This window comes from Pararge aegeria, chromosome 6 (assembly GCF_905163445.1).
Source record: "Pararge aegeria chromosome 6, ilParAegt1.1, whole genome shotgun sequence".
Lineage (NCBI taxonomy): Eukaryota > Metazoa > Arthropoda > Insecta > Lepidoptera > Nymphalidae > Pararge > Pararge aegeria.
Genome location: NC_053185.1, coordinates 7,233,692 through 7,257,330, shown reverse-complemented (window position 1 = coordinate 7,257,330; position 23,639 = coordinate 7,233,692). Strand labels below are relative to the sequence as shown.

General features: G+C 35.8%; 1 protein-coding gene across 2 annotated transcripts; it reads left to right on the top strand.

Moving 5' to 3' along the window:
- The first annotated feature begins 2,078 nt into the window (after positions 1-2,078).
- LOC120624404 lies at positions 2,079-23,639 on the top strand. 2 transcript variants are annotated; one of them, XM_039890930.1, is made up of 4 exons: positions 2,079-2,204; positions 2,700-3,095; positions 13,766-13,961; positions 22,041-22,218. In XM_039890930.1, the coding sequence occupies exons 2-4, from the start codon at positions 2,714-2,716 to the stop codon at positions 22,216-22,218; spliced, it is 756 nt and encodes a 251-aa protein (XP_039746864.1). In that variant the 5' UTR covers positions 2,079-2,204; positions 2,700-2,713. The 2 variants fall into 2 exon arrangements, with proteins under 2 accessions (XP_039746864.1, XP_039746866.1); XM_039890932.1 differs by lacking the exon at positions 2,079-2,204 and having other exon boundaries at positions 2,714-3,095; positions 22,041-23,639.

The window sequence follows — 23,639 nt, the reverse complement described above, 5'->3', positions numbered from 1 at the left end:
GTGGTAAGCGGAAATGCAGTGTAATATGGTAGCAGGCTAATCGTACCAGGTATGGCGTGATGGAAGTTAAATATTAAATTTATAAGAGGTCCTACTTCTTATTGTTTTCTAATCTGCATCATACCGGCAGGGTGATTACTATGGAGGGTAGAGGTAAGGAGAGTCATCTTATATGGGAGAAAAGTTGAAAAAGTGTCCAGTTGTATGCGCTAAATAACAGTTCAAAAATCCTCCACAATGGCGCTGGTGGATGCACAGGGTATGGTATGAATGTAGCAATCGTAGATGAATTTAAGTATGCCGAGTTAAAAAATTTAATGTCATTATCGACTAAAGTAGTTAACTAGTGAGAATTTCAACAACTTACGTTGTACAAAATATTGTGGTAAATATAACCTTACTTCCTTGTTTATTTTTCAAGCCTACTCTATAACAATATTTATATTTGGCGCTTCTTTTAAGAGTTACCTTGATGCAAATGTGGCGCCATCCTAATTTAATACATTTTGACGACACTTTTTCATATACACAGATGATCCTCCTTACCTCTACCCTCCATAGTGATTACGTAACTCGCGACAGCAATGCGACAGGCGTAAATCTTGCAATCACTGCTGTCAAACTATGGAGGGTAGAGGTAAGGAGAGTCATCTGTGTATATGAAAAAGTGTCGTCAAAATGTATTAAATTAGGATGGCGCCACATTTGCATCAGGGTAACTCTTAAAAGAAGCGCCAAATATAAATATTGTTAGAGTAGGCTTGAAAAATAAACAAGGAAGTTTGGAGATACAAGGAAGTAATGTTATATTTACCACAATATTTTGTACAACGTAAGTTGTTGAAATTCTCAATAATTAACTACTTTAGTCGATAATTACATTAAATTTTTTAACTCGGCATACTTCAATTCATCTACGATTGCTACATTCATACCATACCCTGTGCATCCACCAGCGCCATTGTGGAGGATTTTTGAACTGTTATTTAGCGCATACACTGGACACTTTTTCAACTTTTCTCCCATATAAGATGACTCTCCTTACCTCTACCCTCCATATGTCAAACGTCACTTTTGTTTTTTTATTGTATGGAAAAGTGACATATTATCAAAATTAAGCTTAATTAATAATTTGCTATACTCCGCGAAAAGCAGAAAAATCTGTGTGGTGTAATTTATAATTTCTTCAATCTTTATACTCCACACCAAACAGATCTTCGGCAATATACCCTCTACGCACGTTTCGCTCCGAAACCGGAGCATCCTCAGGAGATGTTGACTTTACAATGAATAATTGTTAAGAACACAACACATTGAACTTGTTTGACAGCAAGTTTATCAAATTGCAAGATTTACGCCTGTCGAATTGCTGTCACGAGATACGTAATCACGCTGCCGCACTCTGAATCGCTTAGTAGCACGTTTTTATCGATCGTTATGAGCCAACGCCGAAACTCGCACCAGATCAGGGTTCAGTTCAGAGAAAATTCATAAACATTGATATAAATAATTGAATTTAAACACAAATTATATGTAAATTATAAATTCCCAAATTGTCCTCAGCGAGGATCGACGGGGTCCTCACTGTTATGTACACCAGCGATCGATATTGCTCGAGGGATGTCGTCGCTACCTGCCTATAATTACTTATGTGAATGACGAAGGATGGTACTAGGATAGGTTATAGGACGTAACCTTACTCCTATGATAATAAAATTGTTGTCGATACTCGATAATCTCGTGTACCTTTTAGTAGGTACAGTTTTGAAAAAATATTGTAATTTTTTTTATCAGATTTTCCTAAAAAAAATATTTCATGAACTGTTGGGGTATAGGTATGCTTTTACTAATAAGTATGCGTTGGTCATAAAATGATGCGATAAGCAGATTTTATTATTATCCAATACTTACCTAACAAGTAGGTAGCTGTTGCTATCTACCTATTATGGTTTTTAAAAAATCCAGTACGGTAGGTACCGTCTGTTTTTCAAGGATGAAAAAAAGCCTCCGCCCTTTTAAAATCTTTCTAGAACTTTAAAAACAATAAATAGGTATTTAAAAGAATATTGCAGTTTCCAATGTTATAATAAAAACAGAAAAAAACAATATTAGATAAAAAACTTTCAACTAACTCTGCCAAAAAACCAGTTTATTGGCTGCTTAGTGAGGAGGTAAAATAAGGATAAACAAAAAAAAACACTTCCGTAAGTATTTACCTATAATACTTATTAGTGAAGATGTTAGGTTAACTAACACCTTCCTAACTATTATTATAAATAATATCCTTACTAATATTATACATTCAAAAGTGTGTTGGTTACGACGGTATATAAGATCCTAGGTAAGCGACGTTATAATTATGGAGCATCTTTGACATTTCTTTCGTCGTCATTAGGTATTTCTCCACGCGAGCGCCATTAATTAATTCATGCTTTGCTTTTGCTTATTCCAAAAACAAACTCCGTGGCGATCGCTCGCATGCTTGGAGAATCGCTACCGCGCCGCGCCGACGATTTTGCCGCATTGTTGAATGTTCTCGCGTGTTGTGCTCGGAATTAAAATAAGCATTACCAAGCGAATGCACATAAACACACAACCATGTGGGGATAGGACGTGCGAACTTGTAATGGTCGTGTGTTCAAACTGGGAAGCCGTTGTTTCAAGTGCGGATAGTTGAATGAAAATTATTTGTGTTCTAGTGTTTTAAATAATAATGCCGGGCCACGCGAATAGTCCATATTGGGCGGCTGTGGATTTCGATAGCGAAGGGGAAGAAGAAAAGAATCCCCCGCCAAGTAACCGTGTTTACCTCGATCCTTGGGATAACGACGCCTTTGGGATGTTGCAAGGAGAGTCCCCGGATTCCAGCACAGAACAAATTAACTCCTTCGCCGGGGAACCGGTCAGCGCCAGTTTCTACTACGTTCCAACTAAGACTTACGATTCTGGGGAGGAGCCGAAACCGAACAAACGCACTCTGTTCCCAGAGGATATGGTCACGCCTGATTATTCTGTTTACGGGCGGAGACCCTCCAGACATGTGATGCCTGAATACAGCGATCGCGACATGCCGATCTACGGTCACAGACCAATACGTAAGTCCAGTAAAAAAACTTCAACACAATAATCCTAACAAATATTATGAATGCGAAATTGTGTTTGTTTGTTTGTCTTTACTTTATGCCCTAACTAAGCAATCAATTGACTAGATTTATGGCATAGAATTATTTAGTTGAAAGGGTGGAGAGTAATATATGCTACTTTTTCTCCCAGGAAAATAAACGGTTCCCACGCGATTTGTATAAAAATCATTATGTATGCGGACGAAGAACGCGGGCTACAGCTAATTAGCGAATGTTATCAGCGAAGTTCCACTACCTCAAGAATTGGGTTAAAGAAACAAAGTTTTGGAAATCAGTCTGGCTATTCCAGAGATTAGCCGGCGCAAACCAACTTATTTATAAAAGATTCAACTATTTTCGATATAAGTATGTAATTTCTTAACCTTTGTTAAACTCATAATATTGAGTCACAGGAAGGAACTTTGCAATTCAACGATTACACATGGACCCAAGCAAGCTAAACTATATGATACGAGGAACTAGGCAGATATACCTAAGTAGCTAAATTCTTGACATTTCCTGAGCATTCCTAATCTTTTGCCTTCGAGAGATCCAACCTCTCTGTTTATTTAACTCTCTCTCCGATGCAAAGTGGTTCTTGCCAATTTTCTTACAAGCAAGCAAGTAAGTATCATCATCATCATCATGTCAACCAATGGACGTCCACTCCTGGTCATAGGTATTTTGTAAGGAAATACAAGTTTTGCACCTCTTGGGTCATGCGACTCTCTATCAACAAATTTATGTACGAAAAACACTACACATCAAAGCCGGACCTCACGATCCGTAGTCGATAATGCTAACCACTAGATCAATAAGGCCGTGATCAACTCTTAGTTATTTTAGGAAAGAAAGAAAAAAAAATATTTGGGTTTAAACACGCACTAAAATTAAAATAAAACTAATGGTCGACGCTTCTTATACGTACGGTGTGATCCCAAAATGGTCTTCACTCAGCATGTTTGCTGTGTCTGTTAAAACCCAACACTGATCTTCCGTGAAGCCAGACGTTTTAGTAGTACTTACATAGACCGTCCTGAGGGAGAGGTTTAAAGTAGGAGGTCCCGGCATCCCCAGCATGGGCACTTAGGGAATTTATAATCACTGAATTTTCTTTGGTCAGGACTAGTGGAAGGCTACCATCCTACCGTAACGTGCCGTCAAGCGATTTAGCGGTCCGGTACGATGTCGCTTAGAACCGATTAGGGGTATGGGTTTCATGGAACTGCAATACCACCTAACTGGTTAGCCCGTTACCAGCTTAGACTGCATAATCACTAACGTCCAGGTTAGATTTCTGTCAATGGCTAACTTGTAGTGGAATAAAAAAAAGGTGGACCACATTTTTGGTCTGTCAATTATAAGTATAAAAAATGTATGAGTATACTTATTACCTACGCTACCTACCATGCATGGAAATGCGAATTTAATTAAGATGACTATTAACATCTTTGAAAGTTAAAACACATTTATCTAATTACTTTTCTAATATATATTATACTACATAGCTGTGCCCTGCGGTTTCACCCGCGTAATCTATGGAATGCAACATACAAACTATTCGACTTGATTAGTGCTAAATGCATATAACCATGTAGTAAAGATCTCCTCATTCAAGAATAAAGTGTGCGCAAATAATATAGATAGGTATCTATGCTTGCTCTTGGAAATTAATTCACCCACTCAGAAAATGTATGGATGCCTAGGTACTGCCTGTAGATGGCTTACTTGAAATAAATGAATTTTGTTTTTTTTTTTTTAATTTTAACAAAGAATACTAATAAAAAAGATGTGATAATCGGTTAAGATATGATGGAGTAATGGAGTAAAATCGACAAAAGTTTTCATTCCCTATCCCGAAGAAACCCGATTTTTTAAGGGATAAAAGCCTAAAGTCTAACTCGGTATCCGCTACAAGTATACCAAATTGCATTCAAATCCGTTCATTGGTTATTGCGTAATGCGCAAACAGATACAGACAGATGAAAATTAACAACAATTGTCTCGGGTTTTATAGCGACATTAAAGCTTCGTTAAATTAAAATTTTCTAAATATAGGGTCTTTTCGCCTTTTCGCGTCCGACGCCCAATTCGCGTCCAAACGACGGTACACTGTTATACAACAGTGAAAAATAACAATACCGATACACCAATCTAAACAAGAGCGCTTCTATTGATGTTCGGACCTATGACAGGTACTCACACACAAACAAAAGATCTGTGCGTGCAACCCAAATTTAATGAAAAATAAACTAATCTTGCGTGTGCAACCAACAAGTGCTGACGCGCGAATGTGTTGTAAAAAAAATAGTGAGCAGCTGTACTTTTCACGGTAAGTATTTAAGGTGTTTATGTGAAATTTAGAATACTTTGTTATCCCTAGACCTTAACACTCTCACTGCCGTGGGATCCGCTGGCGGGCCCCAAGTTTTCGAGTGCAAAGGGCCGGTCTTATTTTAAAGAAAAATTAACCAGCAGGCCGTGGGGGTCGCCGGCCGTCCCCAAAAGATTTTGTCTGTCACGCCGCTTGTAATTTTCTAGAATTTCATTGTGACGCCAGCTAAAGTAATTGTTAGTTGACCGCCGGCCGCCCCCTTGGCTCGCTGTGTGCGTCGTTTTCCCGCGCTTTCACAACTTTCGGGATTAGAGTTAATTTTTTTGTGAAGAATATTGTTTTAGAGTATGTAAAACATGTCGGACGACTCGGACTATGATCCTGATTACGTGCCTTCATCGGAATCTACTTGTAGTACCGATAGTGATGGATACTCCGATAGCGAAAGCACCGATGAAGATGTCACTGCGCAGAGTTTACATCAAACTCAAAGGGACCGCCCCGTACAACAATCGGTAGACAGTAGTGGTCAATGGAGTATACCAACTGGCTCTCGTCAAAAACAATTCCCTTTAGCTTTTACATCTGGTATAAAAAATATTCCCGACACGTGTAAGACCGAACTGGATTATTATAGTTTGTTTGTGGACGACGAAATAATTAACCTGATGGTGACCATGACTAACTGTTATGCGAATAAAACTATGATACTTAAAGTTTTGAGACGATCAAGTAGACTAGTAGATTGGAAGGATTGTGATCAAAATGAAATTAAAAAATTCCTTGGTCTGCTGATATGGATGGGTATAAAAAAACTGCCTAAGATATCTGATTACTGGAGTAAGAATATATTATACAAAAATCCCGTAGCTGGTTCAGTAATGAGCCGAAATCGCTTTGAATTGCTGCTGCGGTGCTGGCACTTTGAGGATACATATTTTTATTTGTCATCTAATGCTGGCAGACTTATCCGAGTAAAACGTCTGGTTGACTTGATAACCAAAAAATTTCAGAACTATAACACACCTGGAGAATATCTAACAGTGGATGAGACAATGGTTGCCTTCCGTGGCAGGATTGTTTTCATGCAATATATCCCTGGGAAGAAGCACAAATATGGGATAAAACTGTTCAAAATATGTGATGAAAATGGTTATGTACATGATCTGATTGTATATGAAGGTAAGAAAACGACGCCTGGCCAAAATTTGTCAAAAGATGTGGTTATGAATCTGAGCGAGAAATACTTAGATGCGGGCCGAAGTATTGTAACCGATAATTTTTATACAAGCGTAGACTTAGCAAAGTCCCTTTTAAACCGGTCTACGCATTTGCTTGGCACAGTTCGAAAAAATCGAAGAGGGTTGCCGAAAGATATTATTTCCACAAAGTTGCATAAAGGTGAGATGATAGCAAAAGAAAATGATGACGGAATTTTGGTTTTAAAGTGGAAAGACAAGAGAGACGTCCTCGCGTTATCAACAAAACATTCAGTTGGATTCGTAACAGTCCGGAGCAAGCGAAATAGGCGAAAAACTGCTTTGAAACCATCAGTAATTGCCGAATACAACAAATACAAAAGTGCAATAGACTTTTCTGATCAGATGGGCAGTTACTGTAATCCTTTAAGAAGAAATGTACGTTGGTTTCAAAAACTGGGAATTGAATTACTGCTAACTACGTCTGTCGTAAATGCCTACTTGATATACAAGTCTCGTAAAAGACTTACAACTAAAACTTATACAATAACGAAATTTCGTGAGAACCTATGTATACAGTTGATGGATTTACAGCAGCGCCGTGCTACCGACCCTGTCGTAACTAAACATGAGTTCGGAAAGAACCCATTGACTGACCATCGCAATCGATTAATACGTCGTAAGTGTATACACTGCTACGAAAGTTTACGTCAAGAAGGCAAATCAAGCGTAGAGGCGAAGAAACTTACAAAAAAAACAAGTACTGTATGCCTCACTTGCCCAACGAAGCCCAGTGTTTGCGCGTCTTGTTTTGCCAATAAGCATAGCAAATAGTATTTTTTTTTTTCAAAATGCATGTTGTTTCCTCTTTTTGTGCTACAACAATAAAGGTTTGTCAATTTAATGTTTTATTTTTTTATTTTTTCCCCGCCACACAGAAATGTAATTATTGCTCCGATTGACTTGATTTTTTTTTCAACATGTAGCTCACTATATGCGCAAGCCAATGTTAGCCATATTTTTTCGTTATTAGCAGGCCAGTAGTACAAATATCTATTTGAATTTAGGGGGTCACAGCGGATCCCACGGCGTGCTAAAAGCATTCTTTACTAGACGCCGGCGGACCCCACGGCCTGCTGCAATATTTTTTCATTTTGAGTGACGGCCTACCGCAGCGGATACGTTGGGACCCGCAGGCGGACTCCGTGGCTTACTGAACTGGAACAATGCTATATATTGCTGGCAGTGAGAGTGTTAATTGTGAACCACACTATAGGAATAACGATGTTTGTGCTTATATTTTTCTACTGACAGTTTTATATAAGGTGGACGCGAACTAGTACATAAAATTTATAAAAAAACCACTTTGCGTCCGCTGTGGACGCAGATTACTCTAACTATTTCTCAGTAAGATGTTTAATTAAATACGATAACATGGGAAAAACAATATAAACTTCCTATCAATTTTAACAACATTAACATGCATAATATGATGGCCGATTTGCGTCCATATTATTAGAAATATAAAAAAAGATAATGAATGTCAAAAATCAGACTTGGACGCACAGTTTTCCTACATAAGAAACCCTATAACATTTTGCGTTCATCTTTTTATCACACGAAAGTAATGGAGTAAAATTTATATAATTTTATTTAAATATACTCTTTATAACCTAAAAATATACAATAATTATACGAAAATTATTTTATATATTTGCCAATATTTGAATTTTGTTCCATTTTTAGGGTTCCTTACCCAAAGGGTAAAAACAGGAACCCAGTACTAAGACTTCGCTGTTCGTCTGTCACCAGGCTGTAGCTCATTAATCGTGATAGTAAGACAGTTGAAATTTTCATGGATGATGTATTTCTATTGCCGCTATAAAAATAAATATTAAAAAATAAAATAAAACACGGAACGCGCGTCCGATTCGCACTTGGCCAATTTTAAGGGCTTTGTACCGAAATGGTAAAATAGAATCGTATAAAGCCATCGACATGAGTTACTTGGAGGAGAAAAAAAAATATCCTGAAGTGCAATTTATGTTAACTTTTATGATATCAGCAATTAGGTATTAAAAAAATGATTTGATTAAAATCACAAGCTTCCCTTTTTATTTCCTATTTCCCTTCCTAATTATTTCTAAACAGGTGGACACCAATTGGTCCACAGGCGGACGCAATCTGGATTTTGTGGACGCAAAATGGGAAAATCGCCTGTTTCAGCTATTTGTACCTGTGTAGAATAAAACATCAGATGCGTTGTCCAAAACTGTGCATTAAACTTGACAAGACTATATAGGGACTACATTACAACCATATTTGATTAAAAACTACCGCACGGACATTTTTTTTTTCACGTTCAAACCTAACAACTCCACTAAGTGGACGCAAACAGGCGAAATGACCCTATGTAACTTAAAAAAAAATCCAGTTACAGTTTTATTATAACAATAGATGTATAGGTAGTAGTGGACCTTCCTGCTTAATAAATAAATAACTGCATATTTGCGGTTACGGTTACCTTCTACTAACTTTCTTTTGTTATACTAATTTGTTTGGTTAAATAATTAAATACTAAATAATAAACGCACTGCAGCTTTCGTGTCGAAGTCAAGACTCGCTTCTCATTAATTTTGATTGTAAAATAAAAAACAGCTTGCGTAACCACCTGAACGAGGTACAGGTATATTACATTTTGTTACGACCCATAATGAAACCGTAGAGAACAGTAGAATCTATAAATGGACAGTATTTTTTATGTATTAGTAATTTTATACCAAAAAGTGTTGTTGTTTTGACATGACAGCAAATAAAGGTTAGGATCTAATATAGGGCCGGGCGTTAGCAAAAATGAAAACAGCTAGAAAAAATCCGTCGAGTGTTGCGAATGCAGTTCAACTAGGCGCTGTCCATCATCTTTGAGGGGACATCTTTTGTTTATATACTGTAAGCTGTCTTATAGACTGTAAGCTCTCGTGGTCTCCTAACATCAAAGATGTTCATTATTTGAAAAGACTGCAAATTTTCTTACCTTCCCGTCCTACCTTAGATAATGCTAGCCTCTCACAATAGATCTTCTCCTTCCTCTCATCGACTACTGGACTTATGCTTTCTAAATGCAACAGAGAATGAATTAGAACGGCTCCAGATTAAGTGCATCTGTTTAATTTTTGGATTGGGCAAATTTTTTACGTCACTGAACTGGCTTCCTATTCGTCTTCGCCGCAATGTTTAATCTTCTTCATGCTTTCCTGTGTTACTGTGAGGGCGTTGGATATGGCTGTGGGATTTGGAATTCTCCTGGACTTTCGGAATGTGTTCAAGCTAAGGCCGAAGTAGCTATCTATCTAGTAACTATCGGGTTTCTCTATAAGTATAATTAGTTCATTAGTATATCTTTTATTCTTCACTTCATATTTTTGTATATACATATATATATTTATACATTAAAGTTGAAATTTGGTATTTTTACTATATTCTGTGAATGTTTATGTATTGTACCTTTATCTCTATTCTATTCGTAACAGTTATTACTCTAGGTACCCACTCAGCTATACTCTTAATTTTTTCTCACATTCGTGGGGTTCTGGAATAAATATATTTAGGTATAATTAGGTATGTGCACGTCCTGACCTTTTTATGTTAATTTTAATTTTTGGTACGAAATAAACAAGTAAATAAATTAATTCGAGGATGACGCTTTATAGAGTCGAAACATTTTCATCAGTATCTGCTTATTAAAATCCTCGCAAATAATAATTGACTTTTCCAAAATTGTTAATGTCGTGATAATTGTTTTTATCCCTAGTACAGTATATATTTGTTTACATAAATACCTATCTGATGTAGTTATTTTAATATTATTTTAACATTAGGATATTTTAATTATTTATTAACTCATTGAAATTCCATCCATTATTTTGATTATTACTTGGTAGACTAGAATTAAAAGGTGGATTTAAAAACCTTGTCACCAAAACCATATATATATCTACTTAGGCGCAATAGGTAACTACGCTGTACTAGTAGGTACTTACTGTTTCACAGGTTGTACTGAATAACTATTAGATTAGAAACCTATTGGGTTTGGACGACAAGGGTTTCTTTTTCAATCAGCCGTTTAATTCCAGTCTACATTATAATTAAAACTTGTTGCTTATTGAAAAAAAAAAAATGGCCACGGTAAGTTAGACCCAACCGGCGCAACCGTAAATACCGAGCTATGTAGCGTTGCGGAACGATGCCTAATTAGAGATTCGAGTTTAATAGTAGAATCTGTGAGGAAGGTTCTGCTATTGAATTTGATAAGAATGTAATATAGTGCTATCAATTAAATTTGCTGAACCAAGCTTCTCGAGTCAGCATGCGTGCCCATGCTTACGTATAACTTGGCAAAGTTATACGTAAGCACGGGCTATATTTATTTCAGTCCTAGTTCGTTTTATAGATCTCAGCCTTATAGTCCAGTCCATCAAGAGCGTAAAGCTCTTGATGTAACGCCGTAGTAAACTTCTTATATTGAAGGATCAGGGTTATCTTTAATTGCAAAGGTTTCTAATTCATTCGCCGTTTAGTAAGCTATAAAGATTTGGTTTTAAAATACATCTTGGTGTTTAGAATTATTGAAACGTACAACTGCTTTCCAGGTTTCTAGAGCAGAAATCCATTTAGTTGTATATATATACATTATTTCCGCATCAACCGAAATTTTGTAAGAAACTATTTATTACTAGCGGACCCCAGCGCCATCTGTCGGGCTGATTTGGGAATCTAAACCATCCAGGGTGCCACCCAAACGCATACATAAAAATTCATTCAAATTGGTCCAGCCGTCTAGGAATTCAGTGGCATACACACGCACACAAGAAATATATTCCTATATAAAGAAGATATGGACGTATTAATCTGAATTTATTTTAAAAAATAAAACATTTTAGTTATCATAAGGGTTTTAATCTGAAGAAGATTTTATTTTGAATTTAGTAATAAAGAGGGAAACTTTATCTCGGATAGATCAAGATAGTAAGTAAGATCATACACTATTTTAAGTAGGTACGTGCTGAGTCTAGATCAGCAAGGTCACGAAGTTGTGTGCAAGATATAAAAAAAAGTAATTAAGTAATGCACACGGTAATTGTAATCTCCACTTATTAATAATTATAAATGCAAAAATACTTTAGTTCGTCTGTCTATCATAGTTGTCGTTCACTTAGCTGCTGAACCAATCTTCAGAATACAGTAGATATATACCTATGCACCTGCGCCTCTGTTGTTTATCATTTCGTTGCTAGTATGCTAGTCCGGTTTTACCTACTACATTCATTATTTGTGACTTGTACGAAAAAATGTCAAAACTCGTTCACGTCACATAATGAATTACTCGGGCAGCTCAGAATGCAATGCCAAAGAGGATTAGGACCAGTGGCGTGCATCTCATAGATGCAAATAAGCAGTGCATACCCTGACCTCAGGGCCTCTCAGACCATAAGGACGACTTAAAATTTAAAGATTGAAAAAAAATTAAACAATTTATAGAAAACTATAAAAGCGCCATCTAGTTAAAACCGGCCGCACTTCTATGTAAATCAATGGACAAGTCCCGTGTCATGGTTTAGAACTAAAATAGACAAACTGCATAATATTACAACTATATTTTAATTTTGAGTTGTAAACAGTATCCCTAAATAAAAAGTAACGCTTTAAATATAATTTAAATCTCATAAAATTAGCTGGGGTTTTCACGATTAAGTATCCATTGCCGGGCAAATCGTTTATTCGTCGCTCGAATTAATGCGCCGCGCCGCCGCGGTCTCCATAGAAGCACGGCGATTGAATGCATCTGTCGTTACTTGTGTGCACCAGCACACATGGAAGTTCTGGTGTGTAGTGATATAATCGCGTGCGTGCTTACACAATATTTGGCTCTTTCTATGTGTGCGAGTTTTCCAGGTTTCCAGTATAGGGGTTTCGCTTGTGTGCAAATCTTAAAAGCACTGCTTACGGAAATTTGAAATCCAAATGTATGCTTTGTTTTTTTATAAGCACAAGTAATTTGCTTTGTTTGTTATTGTTTTAAAGGGCAATAATTCTTTTTTGTAGTTAAAAAATTTATCAATGAATTTTATTACATTCAAGGTCTTTAGAAATTTATAAGTACCTAATTTGTTCAAAAAGTATATTAAAATAACCAAATTAAAAGTTGCCGAATTATGTTAAATAAATTATTAACGTATACCAGGTGCCATTGGTAACTGATGAAGTAATATTCTTCAAATGACAACTTTTAATAGCATTTGTGTACTAAGAAAATATTACGGACATATTTTGACTATGATATTCTCATTATCGCTGGCGATCGCTCAGCGCCATTATTGTTTACCTTTTACCTTCTGTCATAACAACTTATATTCACCGAATTAGAATTAATTACTGTTTTTTCGTTTGCTGTACGGTTGTTTGTAAATAGTTCCAATTATTATTGTTAACATTAACCTTTGTGACAGTGTACTGTTTGTAAATAATTGTGAGGAATATTCTTAGTGTAAGAAAGTTCTTATATTCGGCGTGTGATCTGATGGTTCAGTGTGCTTGGAAAATGTAGGTAAGTTTAGAGCTAATTCTTAACTAACGTTTAATTGAGATTATTCGTAAAGGAAGGAATGCACCTACAAGGAGCGGCACGTAAAAAGAGCTCTAACTGACTTACAGAAACAGGCGAATAGCAGTGATCAATGTTTTGTTTCATTATTTATTTATAATAATACCTATGTTTGTTTATTGTTTACACTAAAAAACATTATTTAATGTAATTGCCGCAATGGCAGACAATTTTAAAAACTCGCTAGTCGGTCGTCTCAGAGCTTACTATACCTACTGGAAATAGGAGATGATGAGAAGATCTACATGGGTATCACAAACAATGTTAGGTTAGGTACCTACTCACAAATAAAATTATACAGTAACATCAAAATAGCATGTTCAGTACCTATTTTTTTTTATGCATACCCTGACCGAAAACCCTATGCACGCCACTGATTAGGACCCAGCGAAGCCACTATCCATTTTATTGTTTCCTGCAGTTTCTCAGTCATTTGTTTTAATTACAGCGGAACGCAGAAGGTCAATGTACATCGAGGAGCCAGTATACGTACCTGTGCCTCACCCCAAGGTGTATGAAAGTCTCTACGGACCGGTGCCGATGCCAAATCCATACATGCATCCTCCGAGACCGCGTATGTCTCTTCAACATCAGCCTGAGTACGTGATGGGGAATGGTTACGGCAAGCAGCGAAGACATTCAAGGTAACCTTGACCATTAGTAGGATTTCTCCATTATCATAACTTAGCGCTGGGGATAACTTTTGAAACCTACCTTTGAAACCATGCATGTCTCTTCAGCACTGGCCTACCCAACAACGACCTTATAACCGGTTCTTAAGTTCGATCTCAACCCTTAAGCATAGTCAGAACGATACTTAAGAACCTGTTCCTAGTTCGATTTCGATTTTATTAGTACAGTGCTAGAAAGACAAGCAGTACTCTTACAAGTCGGCAAGGCTTAAGGATGCGAAGAACCTATAAAATATTTGAATTTTTTTTTAAATTAATAACGGGTCTAAGTCACTTCAGGACACTTCCTGACCATTTAACCGACTCTACTAGATTCGTGTGAGGGCGTATATTTATTATTTATTATTATTATTATATTCATAAAAATATTCGTTAGTACTACCCATAAAACAAGCTACGCTTACTTTAAGGCTAGATGGCGATGTGTGTGACGTAGTAGGTATATTTATTTATATGATGGAGCACAACAAGTATGAACCCAGTACCAACCCAGTCCAAGTATTTCCACTCTCCCTCCAGTCCTACCCTATTATAACTACCCAACTTTCGTGTATCAACTTTCGTGACACCTACCTACCTACCTACGAATAGCAGCAATGAATGATGAGTCAATCCTCTTTTGTTTGCTCGAAGTGTCTAAATATGCAAATTAATAAATTATAATATTAGATGCGTTGGTACTTGAGTTACGTACATCTATAATTTATTCTGCGCCAGTAGCTAGACAGCTATGCGCCAATAGGTAGTTTATGTTTATGTAGTGGTGATATTTTGCCGTTTCACTTTTACATATTCGCATATTGCAAAATATTATTTTCTTCTACGCTATTTAACTAACCTTTTTTGGATTTTCTTCAGTTCGTAAAATACATTTGTGATCGAAAAGAGCAATACATCCCTAATGCAAATGAACAAAAACTCACAGAATAGATTTTCCTATTTCGTGAGAAATTAAAAATAATAAATAAATAGTAGGTATAGTAGAAATATGTACATCATTACCTATTATTATTTATATTACTTAGTTCTACGTTTTTATTTTGTTGTTAGGAATTAGCGATTTTAAATCTTATTTCGCTAGGTGGTGTTAAAGAAGTTTTTGAGTAAACCACTGCCATTGTTTTTACTAAAAGAAATCAAATGCAGTCCTAACGTCACATGCAAAATTAAAATCATGCGTGTCTGTCTTCAATAGGGTTGTCAAACTTAGAATGTTTTGAATTCGTTGATGGAAAAAAAAAATATTTTAATTTCTAATTCTTTTCTACAGGGTGATTCTTTTTGAAATATACTTGTGCATCCTTCAATATTATTTTGTAATTCGGTTACACGTTATATATATTACTAGCGGTCCCTCGGACTTTGCGTCCGCGTATAAGTCAACCTTATGTCTATCTTATAGATAGACATATGCTGTTGCGGACTTTTTTTAGAACTTTTAAAGGGAAACAACTTAAACATGTATGATTTTATTGAAACTTTAAATGTTTACGCAACACACGCAGCGGAAGCTCTCAGAAGAAGAAAATATCCCCCGATTTTGGAACATTCTTTATTGTGGCTATGCTCCAATTGGTCTTAGCGTGATGATATAATATATATAAATGTGCTATCGAACACTGAAATAATTTTTCGGACCAATAGTTTCTGCGATCATCGCGTTAAAGTAAACCAACAAACAAAAACTCTTCAGCTTTATTTATGAGTATAAGGTTATCTTCTGGCTGGAGACCTAGAAACCTATAGAAAAGAGGCTACTTAGATAGTATAATTAATCTGTAAACTATATGAATGTGCGTCATGCGTAACGTATTTTGCCAAGTGTATCAACATATCATCTCGAGATGGTATCTATCACTCAAAAACACGCAAACCTGCTGTTGCTAATACAATCTCCATATTATTAAGCTACCTACATGCATCGAGTTTCTAATATTTGTCGCGGTCGAGGTAAAACGATATAAGTATGACTCAAGATTTACTTGTTCACCCACGCAATTGTAATTAATCTGTAAGAGTTAATAGATCATTTTAACATGCACGTACAGTACAGTTTTTAGAAGTATCACCTATTTATTATTCATTTATTATTTATGTACCATAAATTGTGATTGTGAAAATGAGATACATGAAGTGTGCAAAGGAAAGCTTATCTCTATAAAAGACCTCTTCCAGCCACCCCCGGATGTGAGTAAGATGATTCAATTGTGGTATAGGTCAAATAAAGGTACAATATACTTCATAATAACTACTAAGGATATCCAATTTATCTAAATAATAACAAAATTCTACATACTAGTACAATAAAAATTGAAGATACTATACTAAATACATAAAAATAATATACTAAATATTTATATAATCCCTACTAATATTATAAATGTGAATGTAAGTTTGTTTGTTACGCTTTCACACGAAAACTACTGAACCGATCTTCGTGAAACTTTTTATACATATTCTTGGAGGCATTAGAAATAATATAGTATACTTCTCATTGAACAAAAAAATTACGTAGGATAAAAAAATGTGAAATGTTTGTGATAAAATCTCATATATGACTATAGGTGTAGACTGCCTCCCAAAAGTACTCGGGCGAAGCCGCAGGGCAAATCTAGTATAAATATAAATATACATATATCTATAATAAGTAAATAGTGATAAATGTACTATGACAACGATAGATTCACCTACTGAAATCATGCAATTATTTGGTTTTAGAGAATCAAGTAGATCTATGGCTTATTCGCTGAATCAATGGTGCTTCATCTTAACAACCCATTACCGTCCCACTAAAAGGCACGGGTCTCTTCCTACAATGAGGATGGTTTAGGCCGTAATCCACCAGCCCAGTGGGGATTGGTGGAGAACTCTCCGGCATGCAGGTTTCCACACGATGTTTCCCTTCACCAATATTCAAATGGCTTGAAACGCATAAAACGTAGAAAAGTTAGGGGTGCTGGGAATCGAACTCTATCTCCTGAAAGTGAAGCCGTAGTCATAACCACTAGGCTATCAGTATCACCGCTTGGTACTTACCGTCTTCAAATTAAAGCCTTTAATTAACAGAATAATGATTGCAATACTTACTGTTTTAAGTACATAAAATATCCCTAAACTAAATTAAATAAATAAATAATATACTACAACAATACACACATCGCCATCTAGCCCCAAAGTAAGCGTAGCTTGTGTTATGGAAACTAAGATAGCTGATGAATATTTTTATGAATATAATACACATAAATACTTATACAGATAAACACCCAGACACTGAAAAGCATTCATGTTCATCACACAAACATTTTACCAGTTGTGGGAATCGAACACACGGCCTTGGACGCAGAAAGCAGGGTTGCCCATTGCGCCACCCGGCTGCCAAATTGGCAGGTTTAAAAAAGTTGCGATTTTATTATTTATTTTTATTTCACTACAAGTTAGCCCTTGACTGTAATCTCACCTAAGTGATGATGCAATCTAAGATTGTAGCGGGCTGACCTGTTAGGGAGTATGGAAGTCATACCCCTAATCGGTTTCAACGCGACGTCGCACCGGAACACTAAATCGCTTAGCGGCACGTCTTCGTCGGTAGGGTTGTAACAAGTCATGGCAAAAGCCACCAGACCTGACCAGAAAAATTCAGAAATTATAAATTCTCAAATTGCCCCTGCCAGTAATCGATCCCGGGACCCCCAACCTCACCGTTGTGTCAGGGAGGTCGTCAAAATTGTGAAAAAGACAGCGAAACTTTAATATCTGTTAAATTAGGTAGTTTCTTGATTTGTGTTAGTACGACAGAACATGCACTAAGTTACGTCCTGGGGATCCATAATATTTATTCCCCTTCTTGATTACCTACGCGAGTTCTTCCGCTTAGGCGTTACTCGCTTATCTTAACAAGGAACAAACAAATAGGAACAGTTTTTATGAAGGCGCACGCCGTACAAAATGTCTTAATAAGAAGTAAGATGGTGTTGAATATTCAGTAAAATCTACTCTTAAAAAAATATCTTAAGTCTGAATATTCGCAATTAAATGAGATCTCAGAAAAAAAAGGAATAATAACTAAACATTATACAAGGTAACCGCGGTAGTCACAAAATACTGCAAAAGTAAAAAAAAAACACCAATCTGCTGGTTTCTACGTGTTTATAGACATTAATGCATACATCGTTTGTTTATGTTTGTAGTAGCGATGGTAATGGGTAATTAACTTTTTATTTACTTTTACTTACTAAATTGAATGCAAAGTTCCCATTCTCAGCAAAACCTCGTGGCGAGGCGTTCCGCGGAAAGCATAAAAGAGTAGAAAAAACGTAAACTATCATAGTCGGGGCCCACAACTACCTACACATGAGTTTCTTTGTAATATAAAGTGAGATGTTATTACAATAGAGATGTTGAGATAATTTTTTTGAAAATTAACCCAAAAATCGAGACCAAAGTAAACCGATTTTCTACGTTATACAACTCGACATATTATATATATATTATAAAATATTATAACTAGATCGTAAGAATAACTGCAGTTATTGACTAATTATGGATTGGCTCATAGACTAAATCATAATTTTCGTTTGTGGCTTTGGCGGTGGCCTTCCGAAAGAAGCCGAAGAGTTAAACCGATATGGGTTTAATATAACTGCCATACCCCTAAAAGCACGTTACTATTTTAGACTGCAACATCACTTACCGCCAGGTGAAATAACAGTCTTAGGCAAGCTTGTTGTGAAATAAATTTTAGATTATATAAATAGATTTATATTTAAAGGATTAGGATTCAGGACTCAAGCGTGCATTCCAGTGAACCATAATTTCGGCATAGCGTGGACTCTGGAAGTAATAACAACTCAATGGTAATATAACGTTCATCTATCCATCGTGTGAACGAATGCCAGTTTTTGCTTACCTACTGCAAATGAAAGTTGCACTTGTGAGAATCTAGCTCGTTTCTTGCTATCACAGAGAAACCTGTTCCTAGCATTGACCTCTAGATTGCATCATTTGAATTATAAGTCATCTTTGTCTAAATATGCATGCATTGTTTTAATAAAGTAAATAGGTACTTTATTAGACGAATTTGCGGAAATGAGGGTAAAAATATCATTTATTTACAATATTTATACCTTCGCAATCGGAATAAAAAGCGGTACTTAACCCGGTCATAAAACCTATTTCCGGAATCGCACGTAAGACTTCGAACAAATTTCCTCGCAATTGAAGTAAAAAGCAAACAAACTCGGTCATAAAACCCATTTTTATCTGAGATTTCCCCCAAGCCAAAGGCGCGGGTTGATATTAAATTCAAAGATCTTCGATGTCAGATTAAGATTTAACATTTACTAGTAAGTGAACGATATTACTTAAATAGTAACTCTTTTTAACACTTCTTTATTGAAATAAAATATACAATATAATATGTTACTTAAAAGCACAATCTATAAAATACAAATACTTCATAAGCATTAATGTTATTTTGATTGAAAGGACGACACTGTACTGTTAACAAACAGCCAGCTGTCATAAAGGTTTGTTTAAATTATCCTTAAGTTACGCAGGATAATATAGACTACCTTATATTTAAATAAGTACTTTCATAAGTTTGACGAGTCGCGAAGCTGAAGTGGCAATGGGCGGGGCATAGCTCAGAGAACCGATGGACGTTGGGGTTCCAAGGTGTTAGAGTGGAAACTCCGCACCGGTAAGCGCAGTGTTGGTCGACCCCCAACCAGACAGTGGACAAACGTCATCAAACGAGTCGTGGGGAGCCGCTGAATACAAGCAGCCTAGAACCGTGGAGTTTGGAACGCTCTACAAAAGACCTATGTCCAGCAGAAGACGCCAGTTGGTTGATTTGATGATGATGATGACATAGGTTTGAAATATTATTCTTAGAGAAAGCTACGATTCAGGCTTAGGCATATTGGGCTACTAGAATGTTTTACTAAATATTAGGTACGTGTAAACGGTCACTTAACAATTAAGTCACTAAAACAAGTAAACTACTTAACAACCGTTTGAATCGAACTTATGTTGTAAGAGGTTAGACATTTTACATTTTAGTGCGAAAATGCAAAGTAGAAAATAGCCGTATACGATTATTATCTAATCCATCTTGTATTGACACGGCTGAGGGCCTACAGCAATTGCAAAAGCAATGCATATAATTAACTAGCTCTAATTAAAGTAGGTAATTAATGTGAGTTCGTGGAATGTAAAAAGCTTGACGCGTTACTCGATATTTACTTGTCGAACATGAAACTATAAATAGTTATGAAATTACGGATCGCCTAGTTTTGGCCATTACTGCCTAGTTTGGTAATTCACTGGTGTATGTCTAATCTGGTTTTAATTATTGACCTATTTAACAGGTTTGATGTTTACAAAAGAATTCTTCAACCCTTTCAAAGTTCGGCACCACCTTAATCAGTAGATGACTACAGCTGGAGATACCTATTCGGATGTCTCTTGTGGAGAATTGGAAGAGCCACAATCTTTTGTCGCTGGTATCCAGTGGCGCACTGTAACTTGCATGATATAGTTGGTCCTAATATAGATGAGAGAAGTGGCAGATAAAAACATAATAATTCCATAATGTCCAACTTTTCACATACGCTCAATAACCTCAAACATTTCACATTCTGTATGAAACTGCCAACTGTTTTGGCTATAGCGTTAGGGGTATATATATATAGTATAGGCGGGATTGTCCATATACCTACCTGCATGTTTTCTTTATCTATTTCCTTCTTGGATAATGTGTCCAGAGCAGGCTTCCAGAGGTGCACCGCCAGGCGCTCCGTCTGTATTTCAAAAAAATAAGGTAGGTAAATGTTTTTTGGTAGCCGTTGTGCAGTGGTGTCACGACTGGTCTTATACCTTGAAAATTTATGTGGAGGTCACAAAGCTTAGCCATCCCATTGTTGGGTTAGTTTTATTTTTTTTAATTCTATGTTAAAATTTATTATTTATTGTGGTTTTATTCGTTTCAAAATGAGGTATTTTATTTTTTTGCGTCTGTCTGCCGTACTATGAAGTACTTACTTTTACTATTACTAGTAACTTACGTATGTGATGATCACTCATCACTGACAACATGCACTGTTAGAAGACTTTTAGTGATAAGGCCGCCTTTGCACCCTGGCCTAAGTACTATTACTGTTTTCTTTGTATTTTTCCTATTGTTTTGTGTTGCAATAAAGTTTTTCTATTCTATTCTATTCTTGTTCTTCGTTTCTTAGTTTTTCCAAATAGAAATTCTATGTAGGTAGTTGTGCTACATACCTGCTCGTAATGTAATATTATTCCATAAATTCCACAATGGTTATCAGACCAAAACTGACTCTAAATAATTTACTCACGCTTCTTTTTTCGAGTTATTTTCTTGGTTTTTTGAGAATAAAATACATAATATTATTTTACTTATAATAATAATGCCACAGAGTAAGATAAGTCGTACTACAGAGGTCCGACGATGTCCTTTCGTCCGTCTAAACAGAGCAATCGTGCGATAAGTGCGGGGTGACGAAAGAAGCCTTAGCATGGCTAGCTCAGGCAGGAGACAAAAATTATATCCCCGGATTATATTCTCTAACAGGAATATAGTTAAAGTGTCCACCTGCTAAAGCACAGGAACAGGGAATAGGAGAAGCTTACCCCAGTTTATTAATACACATATTTTATTTGGATATTATTTCCACTTGTGCGCCTGAGAAATGCATGAATGAATGCTCTGAGAATTGATAAAGCTATTGATTAGATATTTTTTTATTCTTTCCCCGGGAAGATTATTGTCTCCTGCCCATGCTAGCTGAAGTCGGGTAAAAACATACAAAAAAGTATCTTAGACTTATAACAATCTGTTTTACCGTATTTTGAAAACACTCAATACGCCCGCTTGTGGGAACCATTATAGGCATCCCCTCAACGCTTCATTAGCTGATCCGCTGATCTGTTATTTGGCAGTGTTACCTCTTAGGTGTATTTAGTTTCTTACTTTCAGTATGCATTTAGTTAATGTCTTTTATTTTTCAGGTTGACAGAAGCGTACGAGCAATACGCGTACGAAACCCTGTCACCAGAATATGAGGACTGGGCGCGACCAATGCCGAAAACAGCACCGGACAACTTCCATCTATCCAGATATGGGCACCTTCAAATCGACTACTCTTGCAGTTGGAACTCTCTTGACAGAATAATTCGGAACCAATGAAAAATATTGCATTTCATTACATAGCTTGCTTACTTATAAAATCTGGGCAGGGCTTTTCAGTGCAATTCTGATTTAACTATACAAGGATTTTCACCGATAAACCCTGCAAAGGCAAAAATAAATTTTTATCACAAAAAAAATGTGATCGAAGAAAAATGCCTTTATACATAAAAACTTAATATGAAGACCAAAAAATAGGTAGGTATCTAAAAAGAGTATGAACTATTCATACCTACTAAAAAAAGTAGCTATAGCCTAAAGCAAAAAAAAAAATTGAAAGATTGTTTCATAATTGTAATTTTGCTACATTATAGTGTATTCAGAAATGCAATAGATATTTTAAAATCTATTTTAACACGTATTCCAATATAATTGTTATTTTTATTACCTTATGTATGAAATTAATTATAGCTATTTGTATCTTAACGGTATTTTTATCTTACTTATACCGTTTCGATAACTCAATAAAAATTTATCTTAGTAGATGGGTTATTTTTCTTTGCAAAAGTTACTTATTTTGTATAAGTTACTGTAAATGGAAAACTAATGAAACCAGTAGGTCTGGGATTTTTTTAGTTTCTGGGATAGGGGAAGTTTAGGTACCGTGATACGATTACCCCATCTCCCCCTTTAACATAACACATATTTCCAAAAGTATTCAAATGATGTGTTTCATATTATTTTCAGTGTGTAGCACAGGCGAGTAAATGGTGTAGGTACTGTCAATGTTATCTAATTTGAGTGATTTCACTGTAAGACATTTTACTACGCTGTTTATTATTATAATAATAGGATATATAGATATTATAAATATTTCGTTCGGTTTGCTTTTGTTGCATGTAAAGTTAATTTGCGATTATACAAATAATAATTATTAATTTAAGAAGACTGTAGCACTTGATCGCTGATGCATAATTGCATAATAATTATATTTTAACAAACAGCTAATGCAGCTTTGATGAACGCACCTTGAACGTAATCTTGTTTTTTTTGTCTACGTAAGCAATGAACAAAGAGTTTTTAGCTGTTAATAATTATTCGTTTAATTAAAAAAAAATGTATAAGTACTCTTAATTAAAGTATTATACTTGCAATTAATTATTAGCAGTAGGTAATATAAGAAACAAAATTAAATTAGTAGTCTAAAGTAGTTCTCTGAGGCAAAGATCTTTTTATACCTATTTCAGTATTAGGGTTTAAGTATTATTAATTATTGTACTAGTTTATTGGTTAAATTAATAAGTAGGCATTGTTACCTACACCTTGACTGAGATTCTTCACACTCGCTATCCTCTCACTTCTGTGGATAATATTGTACGCCTCATAAGCGTAGCGTTGAGGTGGGTATTACTGTCAGTTTTCGCACACCGAGTGATTCTCCAACTTAAAATGTTTTTTTGTTCCTTATTGCTTTTATAAGT

What these genes read in the sequence shown, in the direction of transcription:
- LOC120624404 (XM_039890932.1), top strand. Translation starts at nt 2,714, where the DNA reads ATGCCGGGCCACGCGAATAGTCCATATTGGGCGGCTGTGGATTTCGAT. An exon ending in CTACGGTCACAGACCAATAC is followed by an intron (nt 3,096 to 13,765) that starts GTAAGTCCAGTA and finishes TTTTAATTACAG; the next exon opens with CGGAACGCAGAAGGTCAATG. An exon ending in AAGCAGCGAAGACATTCAAG is followed by an intron (nt 13,962 to 22,040) that starts GTAACCTTGACC and finishes TTTATTTTTCAG; the next exon opens with GTTGACAGAAGCGTACGAGC.